Consider the following 18963-nt stretch of genomic DNA (forward strand, 5'->3'; position numbering starts at 1 on the left):
TTTCAACTTCACACTGTTTACCTTTTTTGAAAAAACATGTAATAAACGTTACACATTTTTTTCAAACTATCTTGCTTTCTGTGCTTCCTTCTAAGTTTTCTTTTGTTCTCTGTGCATTTTTATTTTTTTTTCAACCTCACTCCCCACCCTGCTCTAGAGGTTACCATTAGACGTTGATTTGAGTATTTATAATACTCAAAATGACTTAGTCACTCAAAGTTGTTCTTGGAACAATATTGCTATTCCTTGTGTACAATGTTCTCGTGGTTCTGCTCATTTCACTGTTCATTATTTCATGCAAGTCTTTCCATGTTTTTCTAAAATAAACAAGCTCATCATTGCCTAAAGCACAGTAATATTCCATCATAATTACATACTACAACTTGTTTAGCCATTCCCCAATTGACAGACATACCCTCAATTTCCAGTTCTTTGCCACCACAAAGAGAGGGGCTATAAATATTTTAGAACATATAGGTTCTTTTCTTTTTTCCCTGATCACTTTGGAAAACAGACCTAATAGTGGTTTTCCTGGGTCAAAGGGTATAGGCAGTTTATTAACTCTTTGGACATAATTCCACATCGCTGTCCAAAATGGTTGCATCAGTTCTACCAACAGTGAACTAGGGTCCCAATTTTCCCACATCCTCTCCAACATTTGTCACTTTCCTCCTCTATTTTAGTCAATCTGATAGACGTGAGATGATACCTCAAAGTTGATTTGCATTTCTCTTATCAATAGTGGTTTGAGTATTTTTTTCATGACTAAAATTGTTTTGATTTCTTCATCAAAAAACTGCCTGTTCACATCCTTTGACCATTTATTAACTGAGGAATGACTTGTATTCTTATAAATTTGACAAAGTTCTTTGTATATTTAAGAAATGAGACCTTTACTGAGAAATTGTCTATGAAAATTTTCTCCCAATTTTTCTGTTTTCCTTCTAATCTTGGCTACATTGTTTTATTTGTACAAACTCTTTTTAATATAATTGAAATTATCCATTTTACATCCATTATGCTCTCTATCTTATTTATTCATACATTATTCTCCTATCCATGTCTAATAGGTAAGGATGTTAAATGTTCTTCTAATTTTCTTATACATCCCTTTGTAGCTAGGTCATGCATCCACTTTGACCTTATATTGGTAAATGGTATAACATATTGGTCTATGCCTAATTTCTGCCAGACTGCTGTCTAGCTTTTCCAACAATATTTACCAAATAATAAATTCTTGTCCCAAAAGCTTAAATCTTCACATTTGTCAAATACAAGGTTATTGTAATCATTACTACTGTATATTGTATATCTACTCTGTTCCATTGATCTACCCTTCTATTCTTTAGCCAGTACCAGATAATTTTCATAATTACTGCCTTAAAGTAAAGCTCTGATAATGCTAAAACTCCTTCCCTTACTTTTTTATTAATTCCTTTGATATTCTTGACCTTTAGTTCTTCCAAATAAATTTTATTTTTTTTTTCTATCTCAGTAAAAAAGGTTTTTGGTAATTTAATTGGAATGGCATTGAATAAATTAGTTTCAGTAAAATTGTCATTTTAATTATAACGGCTCTGCCCACTCATGAACAATTAATATTTCTCCAATTAGTGAAACCTGACTTTATTTCTATAAAAAAAATGTTTTATAATTATACTTACGTAGTTCCTGGGTTTGTTTTAGTAGGTATACTCACAGGTATTTTATATAGTCTACAGTTATTTTAAATGGGGGATCTCTTACTATCTCTTCTTGCATGGTTTTGCTGTAACATATAGAAATGCTGTTGATTTATGTGGGTTTATTTTATATCCTGCTATGTTGCTAAAATTGTTTTCACTTTTTTTTGGCTAGGCAATGGGGTTAAGTGACTTGCTTAGGGTCACAGAGCTAGTAATTGTCAAGTGTCTGGGGCTAAATTTGAGTTCAGGTCCTCCTGACTCCCCGGCCAGTGCTCTATCCACTGTGCCACCTAGCTGCCCTGTTTCCACTAACTTTTTAGTTGAATCTTTAGGACTTCCTAAGTATGTCATTTTGTCATCTGCAAAAAGAGTTTTACTGCAAATTTACATAAAGTGAGAACTGTCTCTACATTATTTTAATAAGGTAAGAAGAGAATCACCAATGTCTAAAAATCTCCTCAGAAAATACCTAAAGAAATTACATCCCTTCTCTTTCAGTTAAATATTTATAGTGCAGAAGTATTTCTACTCACAAGATCATTCTGATTTTTAAAGTGCTTTTGAGCAGGAAAATATAAGGCAGGCCTTGGACTTACAGAGAATGAAAATAATTTTTAGCTAAGGAATATAATGTTAAGTACATGATTGCTAAATTTCCTGATTTTAAAAATATGCATGTATTTTCACAGTGGAATGAGTTTAGCTTTGAAACAGAACAAAAACACGAAAAATATACATATGTGTTGTATGTGTGTATATACACATACCCCTTGTTGAAATAATCCTTCTATTATTGATTTGTCCATTTGCGAATTTTCATCCATTGCTGCCACGAAAGGAGCAACTTGTTTCTCCGCAAATTTTTTAACTGTAAGGAGGAAAAAGAGAAAATCTATTCATCTCTTAAGATACTATCCTATTAATAGGAAAAAAATATTATAATTCATTATCTGGATGAATCAAATACTAGTGGGATTTCTCCCCCACAAAATGTCTGAAATTATTTTATGCTGTTGGCCACTGCTTCCTGCATGTTCTATCCTTTCTTTTGTTTTCATGATACTACTCTGCTGTGGCTAGCTTCTAACCTGTTATTAACCCTTCTTGGTTTCTTTTGTAGGATCATCATCCATGGCCCATCACCTATATTCAAGTGTATTTCAGGACTCTGTCCTGGCCATTTTCCATTTCTCTCTTAACAGTCAATCTCTTCAGTTCCCCGGGGGCTTCAGCTTTCACCTCTATGCAGACGATTCCCAAAACTACCTACCCAGTTGTCTTTTTTCCTAAGCTAATCTTCCATCACCAAGTATCTACTGGACATCACCCGGGTATATCATAGGCATCTCTAACTCAACATACCCAAAGAGAACTCATTATTTTTCCCCCAAATCATCCTTCCTCCTAATTTCTCTGTTGATGATACCACACTTCTTTCACTTATTTTCCAGTTTATAATCTAGGAATCACTTTCAGGTCTTAACTTTTACTTACCTTTTATATCTTAGTTGCCAAGTCTTGTTGATTCAACCACTGCAACAGCTCTCAAATCCATCCTCTTCTATTTTTTCACACCACAACCCCCTGAGTTCAGACACTCATCACCTCTTACCAGGATTACTGAAATAGCCTCCTAATTGGTCTCCCTGTCTCTTGTTTCTCTGATCCATCCATTATAGAGCTGACAAACTGATATTCTGAAAACAGAGATCTGACTATATTGCTGTCCTGCGCAAGAAGATTCAACAGTTCCCCATTGCCTTTTGGATAAAATACAGACTTCTGTTTGGCATTTACATACCATTCACAATTTGATTCAAGCCCAGAGAGCAGAGGGGATACACTCCACTCTCCAGTGAAAATAACTTACCTACTGTTCTGGGCATCCTGCATTCCATCTCCAGCTTCTGTCTCCCATTCTTGCAAAGTTCTCCTTCTTCACTCTTGCCTCGTGGAGCCGCAGTCTCCTTCAAGGTTCAGCTCATGTGCTGCCCCCTTTATAAGCCCCTTCCAGGTTCCCTCAGTTATGTCCTCTCTCCCTCCTCCTAATGCCCGTATATTTATTTTATACATATCCTATATTAACTTATCTGTGAATATGTTGCATCCCCCAAGAACTCAACAGCAGGGCCTGTCACTTTTGCATCTGCATCCCAGAGTCTAGTCCAGTACTAGGCACATTGCAGATACTTAATAAATGCCTTATGATCGCTTGATACAGTCTCCTTTTGACTTACAGAAATTATGATACAAAGTGGTAGAAATGGGAGAAAATTCCAACTATAATAATTTGAAACTTCACAGTATGATAAAAGATAAGGATGTCAGCATATGTTGAGCATATAAGAAACACATTACCATATTAAAGAGAATCAAGGAAGAGAAAAATGTACCTAATGGTAAACTTCCCCAACAGAGATTTTGACATTGTATGTTCTATGGACTGTTAAATACACTGCAATTTCTTAAATATAAACTAATTGGAGTTCCAGCATAAAACTGGCACAAACCTCTGGTTTTGGAATGCATATATCAACAAACCTTTGCTGTCTAAATTGGTAGTAGCATGTTATTGACTGGAGGCCTAGGACCACCAATTAATTTCAGTTCTGAACCAAAAGAAGTTTAAATTTTTGTTTGAAAGATTTAAGAAACCAGCCCACAACACCTAAGTTAACATAACTAATAGTATTATTGTACAAAGTTTAATTATAAAATTAACATATAATGGAAAGTTTACAAATACTTACCCATGTTTTTAATCATCATTTCCTCTTCTGTAAATGTTTGAAGTGGAGCAAATGTTACCCCATTATCTGATACGTTATATAAAGCTTCTGATTGGGAAGATTTTAAGAAACGAGGAGGAGTTTTCCAAGAGGACAGGCAAGTCAAGAAGTTTCTTCTTAACTGCTGGCACCCGCCACAAAACAAAACAAAAGAGCTTAAATTAAAAAAAAGTTTATTAAAGGAATTCAAGTACACATTTCTTTAAGAATGTTTTTCCTCCCTTGACTAACCTATTTCTCAACACAGAAATGAGAGAGCAAAAACACAGTTTTTGTTACCATCTTTTGAACAGAAACACAAATTAGATCACTATTTTCCATTTTTACTCAAACTAGTATGTTATTTAAATAGCTGAAAAAGATTAAACTTTTTCCATCTATCATTTTTTGCTTTCTACCATGTATTGTAAATATGATGGCGGGATACCTAATTACCAGTAAATAAACTTTTCAAAAAAGGGGGGGGGAGAATTTTTCAGGAAATAAGTTTCAAAACTTTATCATCTTGCATGCAAAATTTCTACCAAAAATTTCCCTGTCTTCTTGCATAGTTTAGTGTTCTGCTGATGATTTATCCTTTTGATATAGGTATAAAATAATCTGAGTTCAAATTTCAATTCTGAACTTAAAAACCAGTGTGATCTTGGGTAAGTCACTTCACTTTTTAAACCTCGGCAATATACTGATGCCTTCAGGAGCTACTGCAGGGTATAATGATAAACAATCATGGGTTGCTATATTTAACCAAAAATATACTATATGACTGGGGCAGACTAAGTGGCGTAGTGGATAGAGTGCTGGGCCTGGAGTCAGGAAGAACTGAGTTCAAATCCAGCCTCAGACACTTACTAGCAGTGTGACCTTGAGCGAGTGACTTAACCCTTACTTGCCTCAGCTCCTCATCTCTAAAATGGGAACAAAAGGGAGAGGGAAATGGCAAACTACTCCAGCATCTTTGCCCAGAAAACCCCATAGACAAAATTGATGGAGTCCTGCAGAGTTAGACACGACTGTACAACAAAATGATGGATGACCTGGATTTTTTCCTCCCAGATAATTCTGTCTCAATTAACGAACATCTGCCATGTGCTAAGAATATAAAAAAGAAATATAAGACGCGCTGTCCTCTGCCTAGGACTACATTATCTAGTTGGGAAGACAAGCTACATACAAATGAAAACACTTAAGCAACAATAGCGGTACACAATCAAGCACCAAACTGAAAATGTGACTTTATTGATCATACCATGTAGAAGAAATGCTGGGTCAATCTCTAGGCGAGAGATGACAGCAGTGGGTTGATGGCCCCAGTTATCTATTGCTCCACCTGGCTATCATGTGACCATGAACATATGGCAGGCACTACTTCTGCTGTTATCTCTGGTGTGTGCATTCTTGCCTAAGTACTAGTGAATGATTATCAGAGATAGAACAGACGAGTTTACAAAATTGTGGGTTCCTAAAAGATGGAAGAGATAGCAGAGGCCCAGAAATTGGCGTCCACAAGCAGACTGCTGGTAGCTGTAGCAGCTAAGTCTGGTGAACAGCCAGCCTTGAGGAGTGACCTGCTTGACCTACAGTGATTTGATGCACCCAGCAGAGACACCACATCCTGTAACCAAAGGGACAACTTGTTCTTTAGCTATACACCACCCAGAAACAAATTCGGTGAAAGGGAATGTTTGGTAGTCACTACTTTGTTGACCTTCTCTAAGGACAAAGAGTAGAAGAGAGAAGACTCCTAGTTTCAGAGGTTTTTGTACTTGAGTTATTTATTTTCTCAGTATATATCAATAGATATTGGGGAGATGGTAAGTGATTGTTATTGGGAACTAAATGCAGGCTTATGAGCAACAGTTAAAAGAAATCCCCCTCCCCAAGCCCACTGCAGTTATCCCTAAAACCCTGAGGTGAGTAGCAGCTACCTGAAATTCTGGGGACCCAACCTGTTAATTCAATTGTGGGTTTGGAGAGTAGACTGAGACCCTATGCAGTACATCTACATATGCATGTTGTCTCCTCAATTGTTATTGTTGTTCATCCTTTATTTTCAAAGAGAACCAATGACATCATGGGGTAATGTCCACCAGACTTTTTAGTGAACTGGACTGAAGTGAGACAGAGTTGCACAGAATCACCAGTTTCACTCTCTCTTCTAGTCACTGAAGTCCAGTGGCAAGACGAAAGTGAGTGGTGATGACCTGGGATGGTGTCTTCAATGTCTGACAAAGCTCTAAGTACTCCACAGAACCTACTTCAACTACCTTCATGGCCACTGGAACAACTGTCTTATCTGCCCATTCCGCCAGGGGAAGTCTTCACATGCTTAGGGGTAGATATCCCTCTAATTCACTGATGGGTCTGAGGCCTGTTGGTTACTCTCAACATGGTTTGGCCCATTTGTCAAAATGGTTTTACTGGGATGTGGCTGTTGCACATGCTACAGTTTCCTGGAGCTACAGATGAGAGTGCTCCCTGAGGGCAAGGGCAGTGTTTACACCTTTTTTGGTATTCTTAGCACTTATGCCTAGAATATAGTAAGTGTTTAAAAGATAGTTGATGACGAGCTGATAACAAAGGAATTAAATTGAAATCACCATGTTCAAAAGTTAAGAACCATTAGTGTTTGCTATATCATAGTCTTTATGAAGATGTGGGTATGAATTGATGTGTTTTAGATCTGGTCTGAGAAAACAAACTTTGCCCAGTCAGCAGACATATAAACTTGTTTCTATCTCTCTAGACACTTTCTGGTTGGCGTTACAAAACACATTCTTTACCACAATGTTGGACAATTACAGGTGAAAAGGCAAAAGAAGAAACACTAAGTAAAGCCTTTGCATATATGAGAAAAGAAGAATTGTAAAGAGGCTGAAGAAGCTGATGTATGAGGAAGGAAGAACAGAGGAATCCTCAAGAAGAAAGTACATAAAGCTGAGAGTCAAAGACGAAAAGAGTATGGTAAGTGGCAGCAGGGCAGAGAAGACAGAAAAAGGGAGGACGAACAGAGGCTATTTAAACTGATCATGATAGTCAAGTCTCTAGCCCCTGAATCTGGTGACAGGCTGCTGGGTCATGTTACCTTCTCTGCTCATCAGAACTCTGCAGCATGCCTCCATCTGGTCACACAATACTATGGAACTAATACACTGTACTTAGGAGTCAGGCAACAGAAACAATGAAACTTCTTCAAGATTTACAGCTGTAGAGGAACATGAACCTTTCCTCCCCAATTTTACAGATGAGGGAATTGAGGCCAAGGGATGCTCGATGACTTGCCTGCTCACTTTTTACTAAAGTGATCAACTCCAAACTTCAAGCTCTTCCCACTCTACCATGTTCCCTACTGGGGAGGCTCACCTTAGTAAATGTGGGAAGCAAGACTATTTACTAGATTCTTTGCTGGTCGTATCGTTCCTCTGGTTTCCATTTACTTGAAAAAACACCATCACTATGTAGTTTCCTCTTCTGTTGTGATTTTTTTTTTTAAAGAAAAGAGCTGCCATTTTCCAATGACACAAGCATGACTTCCTTTTCGCAAATATTTATTTTTAAAAGATTAGTATCTTCATTGTGTAGGAATTTAGTATTCATATTATTGAGATAATGTATGTGTAAGTTCTTTAAAACTACAACAGTACACAAGTATGAAGTTATTTTATCAAAATAAAATAAACATTCATAGCAAAATATATCAGATTTGTGTCAAGTACATGGAATTAATTTTTAACAAAAGTATTAAGCAAAATTCTTAACATCAACATTCAGATAACTTTTTGTTCTTTATTCCAGTATGACTTTCTAAAAAACCTTAGAATTTTACAGTCAATCATTTAATTTACTTTCAGTAGTCAAATATTTAAATAATAGTTCATTATTCTTTTTAGCACTTTAATAGCAGGCCCAGGATTTATAGTTTCAGCATCTACATCATCAAAATGATCTTCCCCAGTTTTAACACACTGTATTGCATCATCTCTTTTTGTGGAGATGGGGTGGGGGTGGAGGGCATGGTACTGAGCAGCAAATCATTATATGTCGCCAAAACTTTTGCTTGTTAACAATGAACTTGCTAGTTTCTGATCAACTTGGAAAAAAATAAACAAATATTCTCATGGATTCCTGATTTGAGGAAGGAGAACTTGTAATTAACTTTCTTACTGTTGTGTTTCAGGAGAAGTGTTAGAGTGGTTATTCATTCAGTGCTTTGATTCCTGGGAGGGGAGATGCAAGAAGGGCTGTCAACAGAGCTGAAGTTCTCCACCAGTGACAAATAATACTTTCTCTATATGAATAACAACAGCTTAGGTGTTTATAGTGTTTTAAATCTTACAGTTTTTTCTGCATTGTGAGGTAGGTAGTATAAGTATTATACCAATTTTATAGAATTTGAGGCTCTGGGACATTAAGTGATTTTATTGATTGATCCATTGACCACTGATCCATGGTCAAATAAGATGCGAACTGGACTTAGATCTCTAATGTTCTAACTACTGCCATAACTTATTTACCTAATATTTAAAACACTGGAACACTTAAGGAGTTAGCACAGGGCCAATCTTGAAGTGCAGGAGTCCTAGTATCTCCAAGGGTCCACTTATCTATAAAGTACTGTGATTTACTACTTTACGATATGTTAGCTATGAAAAACAAAGCCTGTGGCTAACAACTGGAAAATGGGGGCACAGATAAAGAATAGTGGGAGAGAAAAAAGCAGAGAAGAAATGGCAACAAGGATGGAGAAAAAGAATACAGAAGCAGCATCAAAAGGTGGTTAAGGTGGTTGCTGAAGCCCTTTTCAATAAAGGAAAATAATGGAGAAGTAAGAAAATTCAGTAATTTGTACAGCAGTATGTTGTTAAGGGACAGCTAGGTAGGTCAGTGGAGAGAGCTATGGAACTGAAGTCAGGAAGACCTGAGTTCAAATCTGACCTCAAGACACTAGCTGGTGATTGTTGTTGAGTCGTTCAGTCATGTCTGACTCTTGACAAAGATACTGGAGTGGTTTATAATTTCCCTCTCCAGCTCATTTTAGAGATGAGGAAACTACATAATTGCACTAGCTATACTATCATGTATGACTTTGAAGATTCCTATACTGAAAGACAAAAGACAGATGCTTGAGAGACTGATATTAATCCTAGAGTTAGAACATTGAAAATAAATACCTTGCATTGTTTGAAAATAGTGAGAAGTAGAAAACTGTCAAAGAACAGTATTTGGTTGGCTCAGTCACATTACAATACCAAGCTTCAGAGAGAGGACAGTTGTTCAGATCTTTTGCTTAGCCTGAGTCAAATAAAGTGGTAAATACTGCCATCACACCCATGGCTAAATAAACCCACTGAATTTTGTGACCAATTCTCAGTGAGAAATCACAATTAATGAAAGTTTATATCCTGCAGTGTCCCTACTATGTCCCAACATAGACTGAAAAGACAAAAGACTTTCATAAGCAGATGTAATTACCTAAACCATGGCCTTGCTCCCTAGCTTAAAATCCTAGATGGCACTAAAAAATATAACAACACAGAATAATTCCTTGAATTCCTTAGCTGAGGAAACTGGTTTATTTTGGAAATAAATCAAATTCTGTCCTACCAGGCACAAATGAAGCAAGGGCCTCTAGTTTTCAGCAGAAAAAAAGACAGGCTACCAGTTCTTAAATGTGGGGGAGGAGGGGGGAGGAGTCCAGAAGTATGATTTTACCTGTGTAGGGAGCTCTAGGTGAGGATACTTTGAATAATACTGACAGGCAATTAATTACTATTGTTACTGAATAGCAGCAGGGTTATTAAAGTAAACTGCCTAGTGAAACAACTGGTATTTGAGGAATTTAACCTTAGGTATCCTTGACAGAGGCATGGCAAAAGGACTGAATAAGAAGTTACAGAATCTGAGTTCCAGTCCCAAGCCAGCCTGAGCACATAGGAGACCATTAAAAGAAGACAGGAAATGAAGGTCTAAACTATGGTGCTAGAGACATCGATGGTGGGAGCTAGGTGGTAAGTGAATAGAGTGCCAGGTCTGGAGTCAGGAAGACTGATCTTCACGAGTTCAAATCCGGCCTCAGCCATTTACTTACTAGCTGTGTGACTTTGAGCAAGTCACTTAACCCTGTTTGCCTCAGTTTCCTCATCTGTAAAATGAGCTGGAGAAGGAAACTGCAAACCACTCCTGTATCTTTACCAAGAAAATCCCAAAGGAGGTCATTAAGAGTCAGATACAATTGAATTACAAGAGACATGGGAGAGAGATCTTAGAAGTAACACCACAAGGCAACTTGGATGAGGTATAGCAGAAAGTATCCAAAAATAACTTTGAAAGCTAAGCACTTCAGAGTGTGGTGGTGCCATCAACAATACTCAAATTGGTGAGAAGAACAGCTTTAAGGAGGTTAAAGGTGAATGTGTTCTGAAGTGGCTGAGTTTAAAATGCTGGACTGATTTGAATTCATGTATTGCTTTTTAAAGTTCATACCCTGCTTTCCTCACATGCCTGTGAGGCAGTCAGTACAAATACACTGCAAATAAGGAAATATGTTACACCATGATGCTACAAACAAGGACACCAAGACTCAGGGCTCATACTTTCAAGCTGGAATGTGCTTTAGAGTTCAAATCCAAACTCTAAGATTAAAGAGGTTTGAAAATGCCAGACTCAAGTTTCGAACACAGGCCTCTCAGACCCCAGGACAATTCTCTTTTCCAGGACTCTAAGTCATCAGCATGAGGGGGGGAAATATGTTGCTGGAAAGATGTGGGAAATCAAGTATGCTGGCACGTGAGAGAAGACTGAACCTCAAGTAATCATTTATGTCTAGGCAGAACTGAAGAAGTCATCTGAGACAAAAGGGAGAGCAAACTGTCAGTAATTATAGGGATTCCTTTCTTTCTAGGAAGCATCAATTACCTCATCTTAATACCTGGAAAAGTAAAACTGACAGTGATTTTATACCTTGTGAAGGAAAGGAGAAACCTCTTTCTCTCCCCTGGTAAAAACTGGAAGGCTGTGAGAGGGAGAAATTCTCCTAACCGACACTTCATAATAAAGTGCTTATTGCTAAACAACCATTTTCAAATCCTTGTGAAAACTCCAGATTTCTTTTAGGAGTCTGGTTGTTGTGGCTGTTTGTTCTTTTTGCTACGAATGCAGTGACTGAGAAATACCACCCGGACCTCCCTGTTCTGCAAGAAGTAAATGGGGATGTTGCAACCCCCAAAAACTCAACGCTGGGCCTGCAAATGCGGCTCGAATATGCAAGGACGGATACAAAGAAATTCGGGGCTCGCCCCAATGCCTGCCATATGAGTCTGCTGTGGCAAAGTCACCGTGGTAGGGCCAGAGACGGCAGTCAGGGAGAGTCAGGCAGCCTGAACCCTTCCCAGGTCTTAAACTAGGGGGAAATTAAGGCATCGTGTCCTGGTTTCAAAAGGTGGTAGGAGATTTGGGGACTTGTTTGGGGTGGGGGGAAGGGAGGTGGCATTTTAGGGGGAGGTGGGTGGTGTTTTGAGGGAGAAGGTGGTATTTTAGCATGCGGGGAGGGATGTAGTTTTCGGTGGTCTGGGGGGTCGGGGTGTTCTGGCATTTTGGGGCGAAGGAGGGCTGTGTTTTGGGGATGAGGCCAGGCGATGAAGGTCCGTTTCTTTGGCTGGGGGGAGGGAGTGGTGTCCGGGATAGGGGCGGCGACCAGGCAGAAGAACCCCGAGGTTTCTGTGGCCAGTCCGTTAGTTTCGGGGCAGGCTGGAAAAAGTAACGGTGACCCACCGCCCTCTCCTCGGACAGCATGGGGGAAACTCACCAAGGCGCCTCGGCCGAAGCGCAGGAGCTGCGCCGCCGCCAGCTCCATCTCGGTTTCCCTTCCAGTCGACTTCTGCCTCCGGCTTCGAGCCAGCAGCCGCGGCATCCAGAAAGGTGAAAGGGAAGGAGGGAGAGAGAAGGGTGGGGCAGGGGGCGGGGCAGCAGAAACGCCCCACACACACCCCCTACGGCCGCTCTCCCATCCACCCACGGCTCCTACAGGAAGCCGGGGTGGACATTTAGGGGAGAGGAAGGGGGAGGAGTAAAGGGGAGGAGTAAGGGGAGGAGGAGGGGGGGGAGGGAAAGCGAGCCGTGGATGTTTTTCTCCCGGAGTAGTTCTCCCCACTCCCTCTCCTGAGGCGTCTCGGGGCGCGACCGGCTGCCGTTCACGCGAGACTTGAAGAAAGAAGGCGGGGGGGAGGGGGAGGGAAGCGGAGACACAACAAACATGGCGGCTGCGGCGGCGGCGACGACGACGGTGACGAAGACATCGACGGCGGAGGTGGAGGCGGCGGCGGCGGCGGCGGCGGCGGAGACGACAACGGTGCTTGCTCGAGGCGGTTGTCAAGAGGTGGGCGAATAAGACTGGGCCCGGAGGGGTGAGCCGCGAGTGCGTATGCGCCTGTGATGGGGTGGGGGCCGGGGAGGCTTGGGGCCTCCCAGGGGACGGGGGGGGCGGGAAGGGCGGGGAGTCTGGCCTTTCACCTTGCTTTCCGAGGGAGGGGGCCGAGGTGAGAGGTCGCGACCCGGGCGCTGGGGGCTGCGCTGAGCCTCGGTGCAGCTGGGGAGCGGAGCGCAACGCGGAGAGCGCCGAGATTGGTGGACGGAGCCGCAGCATCCCCGGTGCCGGCCGCGGGCGGAGGAGAGGAGGGGCTGCCGGGCTGTCCAACAGGTGGCTGCTGCGAGAGTCCGGTCGGCCCCTGGCTCCCCGCTCCGTGGGGGAAACTCCAAAACCTCCCGGGCTCTCTCACGAATGTTTATCGAAATGTTCTGTGTGTGACATGCTCGACAAGTAGAGCCTTGCTCCATCTTCTTCCCGGAGAGCCATCCTTCGTAGTAAAGCATAAGAAAGAAAGTAGCTCAGCTGACAGTATATATGGAACGTTCCATTCTACTTCTGCAAAGAGAAGAGGGGGAATTCTTATCGCCTTCCTCTCCCCCCACCACCTTAAGCCCAGTTTTTATTTGCTGGTGAAGTCAGTAAACATTAAATTTCTATGTGCCGGGCACCGTGCTTTAAAAAACCCTGGGTATGCAAAGAAAGGTTAAAAAAAAAAACAGTTTATGCTCTCAAAGAGCTCTCAGGCCGATGAGGGAAATCGCATGCAAACAACTATGCACAAATAAGCTACACACAGGATATGTTGAATGTGGAAGGAATGCTATTTTAAAAAGAAAAGCTCCTCTTCTGCAAAATGAGTGTAATAGTAGCACCAGTTGTTGTGAAGAGAAGAAAATGAGATATTTGTAAAGTACTTTGTAAACTTTGAAGCGCTTTGTAAATGCTAGCTCTTTTTATTTGCCCAGCGAAACTGGAGTTTGTGGAAGATTAAAATCTTCAGATGAACAGATTAATAATTCATGTCTTTTGTATACTTGGCTTTAAATAAATAAATACAGATTTGACTTAAAGATAGACTAGCAGGAACTATTGTCTGCCATTTAGTAATTTGGCATTCCCAAATATGCCAGACAGAGACTGAAAGGGAAGAAGAATAGGAGTATGAGGAAGAAATGAGGGACCAACAGACTTCTGTGTAGAATAAATAAAGATTCCTTGAAACTGCTTCCTGTACTTTTTAGCTACTTGTGAGTCACCTTTCCTTTTCCTATAACAGTTTTCTTTTAATTAGCTCCAACTTGTAAATTGTTATTGGAGCAGAGAAAAGTTACATCCATAATTTCCAGCTGTGAATTAAATAGGCATTGTGAACATGCAGTCCAAAGTGTTTTTCAACAATGATGTAATGTTATTTGGACTTCACCTGAGGCAGAGGGCCAATGCAGTTGTGATATCAGATGTGTTTTGTTACCCTGTTTTTCTCCCATTGTTGTTCAGCAATAGTTTGAAATTTACTCTTCAAGTTCAGGTGTTTCTGAGTATGACACTGATCCCAAGTCCTACCCCATGCCCTTGTTATAGCTGGAGATGACCCTCAGCTTTTGAAGAATATACCAGAAGAGTGAAAACTCTGGCAGATCTTATAGAGTTATAAAGACTTGTAGTACTGTGGGGTTAGAGAGATGTATTTTTTCTGACTTTCACCCTAGATAAGTTCAGAGGGGCTCCTTAATAGGTTGGTTGACCAAAGAGTGATGAATTTTTCTTCCACAGTAAGTCTCTGAGACCATACAACTACTAACATGTAAGAGAATAACAGTCTACATTGTGGTACTTACATCAAGAAAATCAGAGATTCATTTCAATTCAACAAGCATTAATTAAACATTAGGTGACAGGTAGTATGCTAGCTGTCAAAGACAAAAGCAAAACAGTCCCTACCCCCAAGGAGCTCACATTCTCTTTGGGGGGGGGAGGGAGGAGGGGGAAACTAAAGGTACTTAGAGATTTAAATACAGAATGTTTACAAAATAATTTCAAGGGTGAGAGTGATAGAGCAAAGGAAGGGATAGGTTTGACAAGGTATGGGGCTTGGAGGTGGAGGGGAGGAGTTGGCAGCTAGTCAAGAAAGTTTCAGAGTAGGCAGCCTGTGACTCAGAATTAGATCAGAGCTATAGGACAGTAGTTTGTCATTATCCTTCACAGGATCAGTGGAGAGTACTGAAGTTTTGAGGATGAATATTCTATAGATATTATGCTTTCCTTCTTTGATACTTTTTGAGGAGCCAGTCCCAAAACTGACCCTTTGAAAAGTGTGATGTGGATAAATTTTATTTATAATCTAAAATTCAGAAGGCAATTTTAACTTTTGGGTGGGTAGGTGAGTCATCAATTTAATTGATAGTACAAGAATTCAGGGTTTTTTTTTTAAGTAACAGTTTTCATCAGTTTTACATTATAGTTGAGTACTTTTACACACTCAACAAGTGGGACAAACTAAAATTCATTTTCCAAAGCATTATTGATGGAAAGCATCACCATTATCTAGGTAAATAAGTGAATCAGGAATACATGGTGCTTTTTACATAGGCAGTCCCATGTGCTCAAAACAATCAAACATTTATTAAGTACTTACCATTAAGTGCTTATCATTCACAAAGTGCAGAGGATAGAAAGAAAGGAAAAAAAGGTCTTTACTGTCAAGGAGCTCATGTTCCAGTTGGGGAGACATGTTAACAATTAGGTGCCAACAGAGTATGTAAAAGGTTACCTTAAAGGGGAAGGCTCTAGCATCTAGGGAGTCCAGGAAAGGCCTTCAGCAGAAGGTGGTGTTTGAACAGAGCCTTGAAGGAGGCCATTATCTATGTCTCTGTTTGAAATTCTTCTCTTCCTCCATAACCATCTCAGGTGCCATCCCCTCCATGACAGTGTTCTTGTTCTCTCCTCTAGCTAGATGTGATTCTTCCCCAGTTCTTCTCAGTATGAGCTGACCCCCCCCCCCGTGTACTTACATCACATTCTAACTTATTTTAATAGTTATTTGTATACATGTCTTATTATTCCCCTATTAGATTGTGAGGTTTTTGAGTACAAATATTTTCATTTTTTTTCACCTAGCACTATATAGTGTGAGAGGTAGTTTGGTGTAATGGTCAGGGTACAAGACTTGGAGTAAGGAAAACCTAGGTGGTGGGCCCTCTAGGTCCTTGGGTGAGGCCTCTTGACTAAGTCCAAGTTTTACAGAACAGATCCTTTTATTATGGGGATTTGTTCTGTGTCCCTGGCTTTAGACCTTGCCTTCAACATTTGTTTGCTAGCTGTGTGACCATGGTCAACTCAGTTAGCCTCTCTGTGTCAGTTTCTTCATCTGTAAAATAGAGACCTATAGTACCTGTGTTATTAGATTAGGTCTTGAGACCACCATGACAGTTTACCCTTGAGGGAGGCCTTGTAGTTTATGGAATCTATGCATGGAAACCATTGTTATAAGATTAGGCTTGATGGTTTTGAGGCCATCATGATGGTCTCCCCTTAAAAGAGGCTATGAGATTATAGAACATATTCATGTATATATGCTGACAATAATATTTATCTAAGGTTATAATGTACAGCTGTGTGCCTCAAAATCATATTTTGTCAACTATCAGCTTGTTTTTCTCCCTGACATGCAGTACTGCCCTCCAAATCTGTGTGCCTCGACCTCTGATGTACAAATTGGCCAGCTGGGGGGGGCACCCAAAATCACTATAAAAACCCCTTTCTCATAAGGTCACCTTGGAGCATGCTCTTTCAGCAGAATGGACAAGTGACTCTGCTTCCCAACACATGGCCTCCCTTACATGAGTTATACTCAGTATGTTGGTGTGTGTGCCAGAGTTGTATATCAGGTCCCCTTTTCTGTCTCTTCTTCCCCGCTTCCCCTTTGCTTGCAATAAAGCTTTGCATTGAACTGAGTTCCATTGTTTTACATATTATTCTCTCCATCCAAACTCATTAAGGGATTGCTTGCCCCTAAAGCTTCAGCTGGTCCGTGGCTCTTTCGTTAGCCATAAACAAGGTACCTGGACAAGAACTTAACTTGTGGATAATTGCACCTAAGCTAGGAGATTGTGTCTTTGTGTAAGAACCCAATTGTAGAAAGCAAGGGACAACAGGGGCATCCTATCTTCTTCCAGGAGATATTTCCTTATGCCAGAGGATGGTCACAAAATGGTCTACCTCTTATAGCTGGAGTGAGATTCAAAACTGTGTAAAGACTATTATGTACTTTAAAACATCATTTAAATACTAATTATTTTTTCCAAGTAAGTATTTGCCACTTGGCAGTAACAGGAAGAAATAATATTTGCTGAACGAAGTAAAGGACAATGGAAATAGATGTGATTTTACCTATACAACAAATACTTATTAAATGTAAGCTAGAGAGCTCTAGATCTAGAATCAGGAAGATCAGAGTTCAGATTTGGCTTCTGACAGTTACTGTGTGACTCTGGGGAAATAACGTAATCGTTGCTCCTCCTTTTGGACCTTCTGACTAAAGGACAAGGCCATGATGCACAGGGCCTCCGTTAAAGTTGGGCTTAATACAGTCTTCTTACCATTTCACACTCTCCTGCTTTTAGACTTTTTTGGACTTCTGCAGCCTGCCTACCTTCCCTAGGAAATTCATCATTGTGATTCAGTCAGCCTCAGTACTTATATTTCATTAGTCTCTTTTGCTTATCTGATTTGATCTTCTGACTGAAGGCTAGGGCCATGAGCTCCAGGACCTCCATTTGAGGAGGGAACTTAACATTTTTCTTCTTCCTACTTCCCCCTACTCTGCTTTTAAATTTCTCCATCATTCCCTCAAATTGGGTTTCCCCCTAGTATTGTCTTCCCTTGCTAGATTGTAAACTCTTGGAGGGCAGGGACTGTCTTTATTTGTATCTTCAGCAGTTAGCACAGTGCCTGGCACACAGTAGGTACTTAATAAATGTTTTCTGACTAACCTTAGTTTGCCTCAGTTTTCTCTTTTGTAAAATAGGGATAATAAGAGTAACTACCTCTTAAGTAACTACCTCTTAAGATCCTCTTGTGAGGATCAAATGAGATAATATTTGTTAATTGCTTAGGTGGTGCAGTAGATAGAGTTCTGGGCCTGGGCCTGGAGTCAGGAAGACTCATCTTCAAATCCAGCCTCAGACACTTAAAAAGCTGTGTGACCCTGGGCAAGTCACTTAACCCTGTTTGCCTCAGTTTCCTCACCTGTAAAATGAGCTGGAGAAGGAAATGGCAAACCACTCCAGTATCTTTGCCAAGAAAACCCTAAATGGGGTCACAACTGAAACAACTCAACAACAACAAATCACAAACATGAAAGCACTATATGAGTGCTAGCTATTATTATTGCTATTATCATCATGCAGGGAGCTACCATACATGTAGAGAAATATGACAGGATCCTCATCTTTTTAGAAGTGTACTGAACAAATATACCTGTTGCTTTTTTTCCTCTTTTATCTGTCACTTTATTTTTCTTGTTAGTAGATGGTATCGGAAATATTTCAATTGTTAACAGGATTTTACTGAGCCAGTCTCTAATCTGGGAATGACAAAATAGCAGGCCAGAGACAAAGTGCCAGTTATCAGTTAGTTTCATTATGAGAAACATATTTTCAAATCAGAAATTCTCCTGATCAGAATTCCACCTTGCTGTAGTGAAGCCAGAGATTATATACATAAATCATCCCACAACAAGCCCACCAAGTCCCACAGTCATTAAGGTACAGGTGTTCTGGAGTCCTGTGGGAAAGTATTGTTTCAGCACCTTGGGCGTTATTACTTGGTGGGGCCCAGAACCAGAGTTCTGTGATGGAAACGGGTTCTACATTCTTTGATTTGCTTCACTTAAGGTACCCAGGCACAAGAATACAGTGATTGTGAGAGTGTTGTCAAGGGTTTGATCGATCGTTTGACGCTGCATTGTAAGTTTCTGACTTGCAAGACAGAAGAGGCAATTCTGAAAAATCTAAATTATTAGTATATTCATTATATGTATCATATCGATTAATATAAAAATAATAATTCCCTTCATGCTATAAAGCATTGTAAAGATATATTAGACCTAAAATGCTAATTAAGATAT

General features: G+C 40.2%; 1 protein-coding gene across 4 annotated transcripts in view; it reads right to left on the reverse strand.

Annotated features, from left to right (window-relative positions):
- Nucleotides 1–12639, reverse strand: part of ACADSB (acyl-CoA dehydrogenase short/branched chain) — a 45938-nt gene extending 33299 nt beyond the window's left edge. For 2 of the 4 annotated variants that reach the window (XM_020964180.2, XM_020964178.2), the window contains exons 1-3: nt 12276–12639; nt 4436–4598; nt 2453–2553 (exon numbers count right to left, since the gene is read on the reverse strand). In XM_020964180.2, coding sequence (XP_020819839.1) covers nt 2453–2553; nt 4436–4598; nt 12276–12380 — 369 coding nt within the window. In that variant the 5' untranslated portion in view covers nt 12381–12639. Of the gene's footprint in view, nt 1–2452; nt 2554–3179; nt 3563–4435; nt 4599–12275 lie in introns of those variants that run through there. The other 2 variants (XM_020964179.2, XM_078151012.1) reach the window with 2 other exon arrangements.
- Nucleotides 12640–18963: the final 6324 nt, after the last annotated feature.

The sequence above is a fragment of the Phascolarctos cinereus genome, unplaced genomic scaffold, assembly GCF_003287225.1.
Source record: "Phascolarctos cinereus isolate Bilbo 61053 unplaced genomic scaffold, phaCin_HiC Scaffold_3;HRSCAF=262, whole genome shotgun sequence".
NCBI classification, from domain to species: Eukaryota; Metazoa; Chordata; class Mammalia; order Diprotodontia; family Phascolarctidae; genus Phascolarctos; species Phascolarctos cinereus.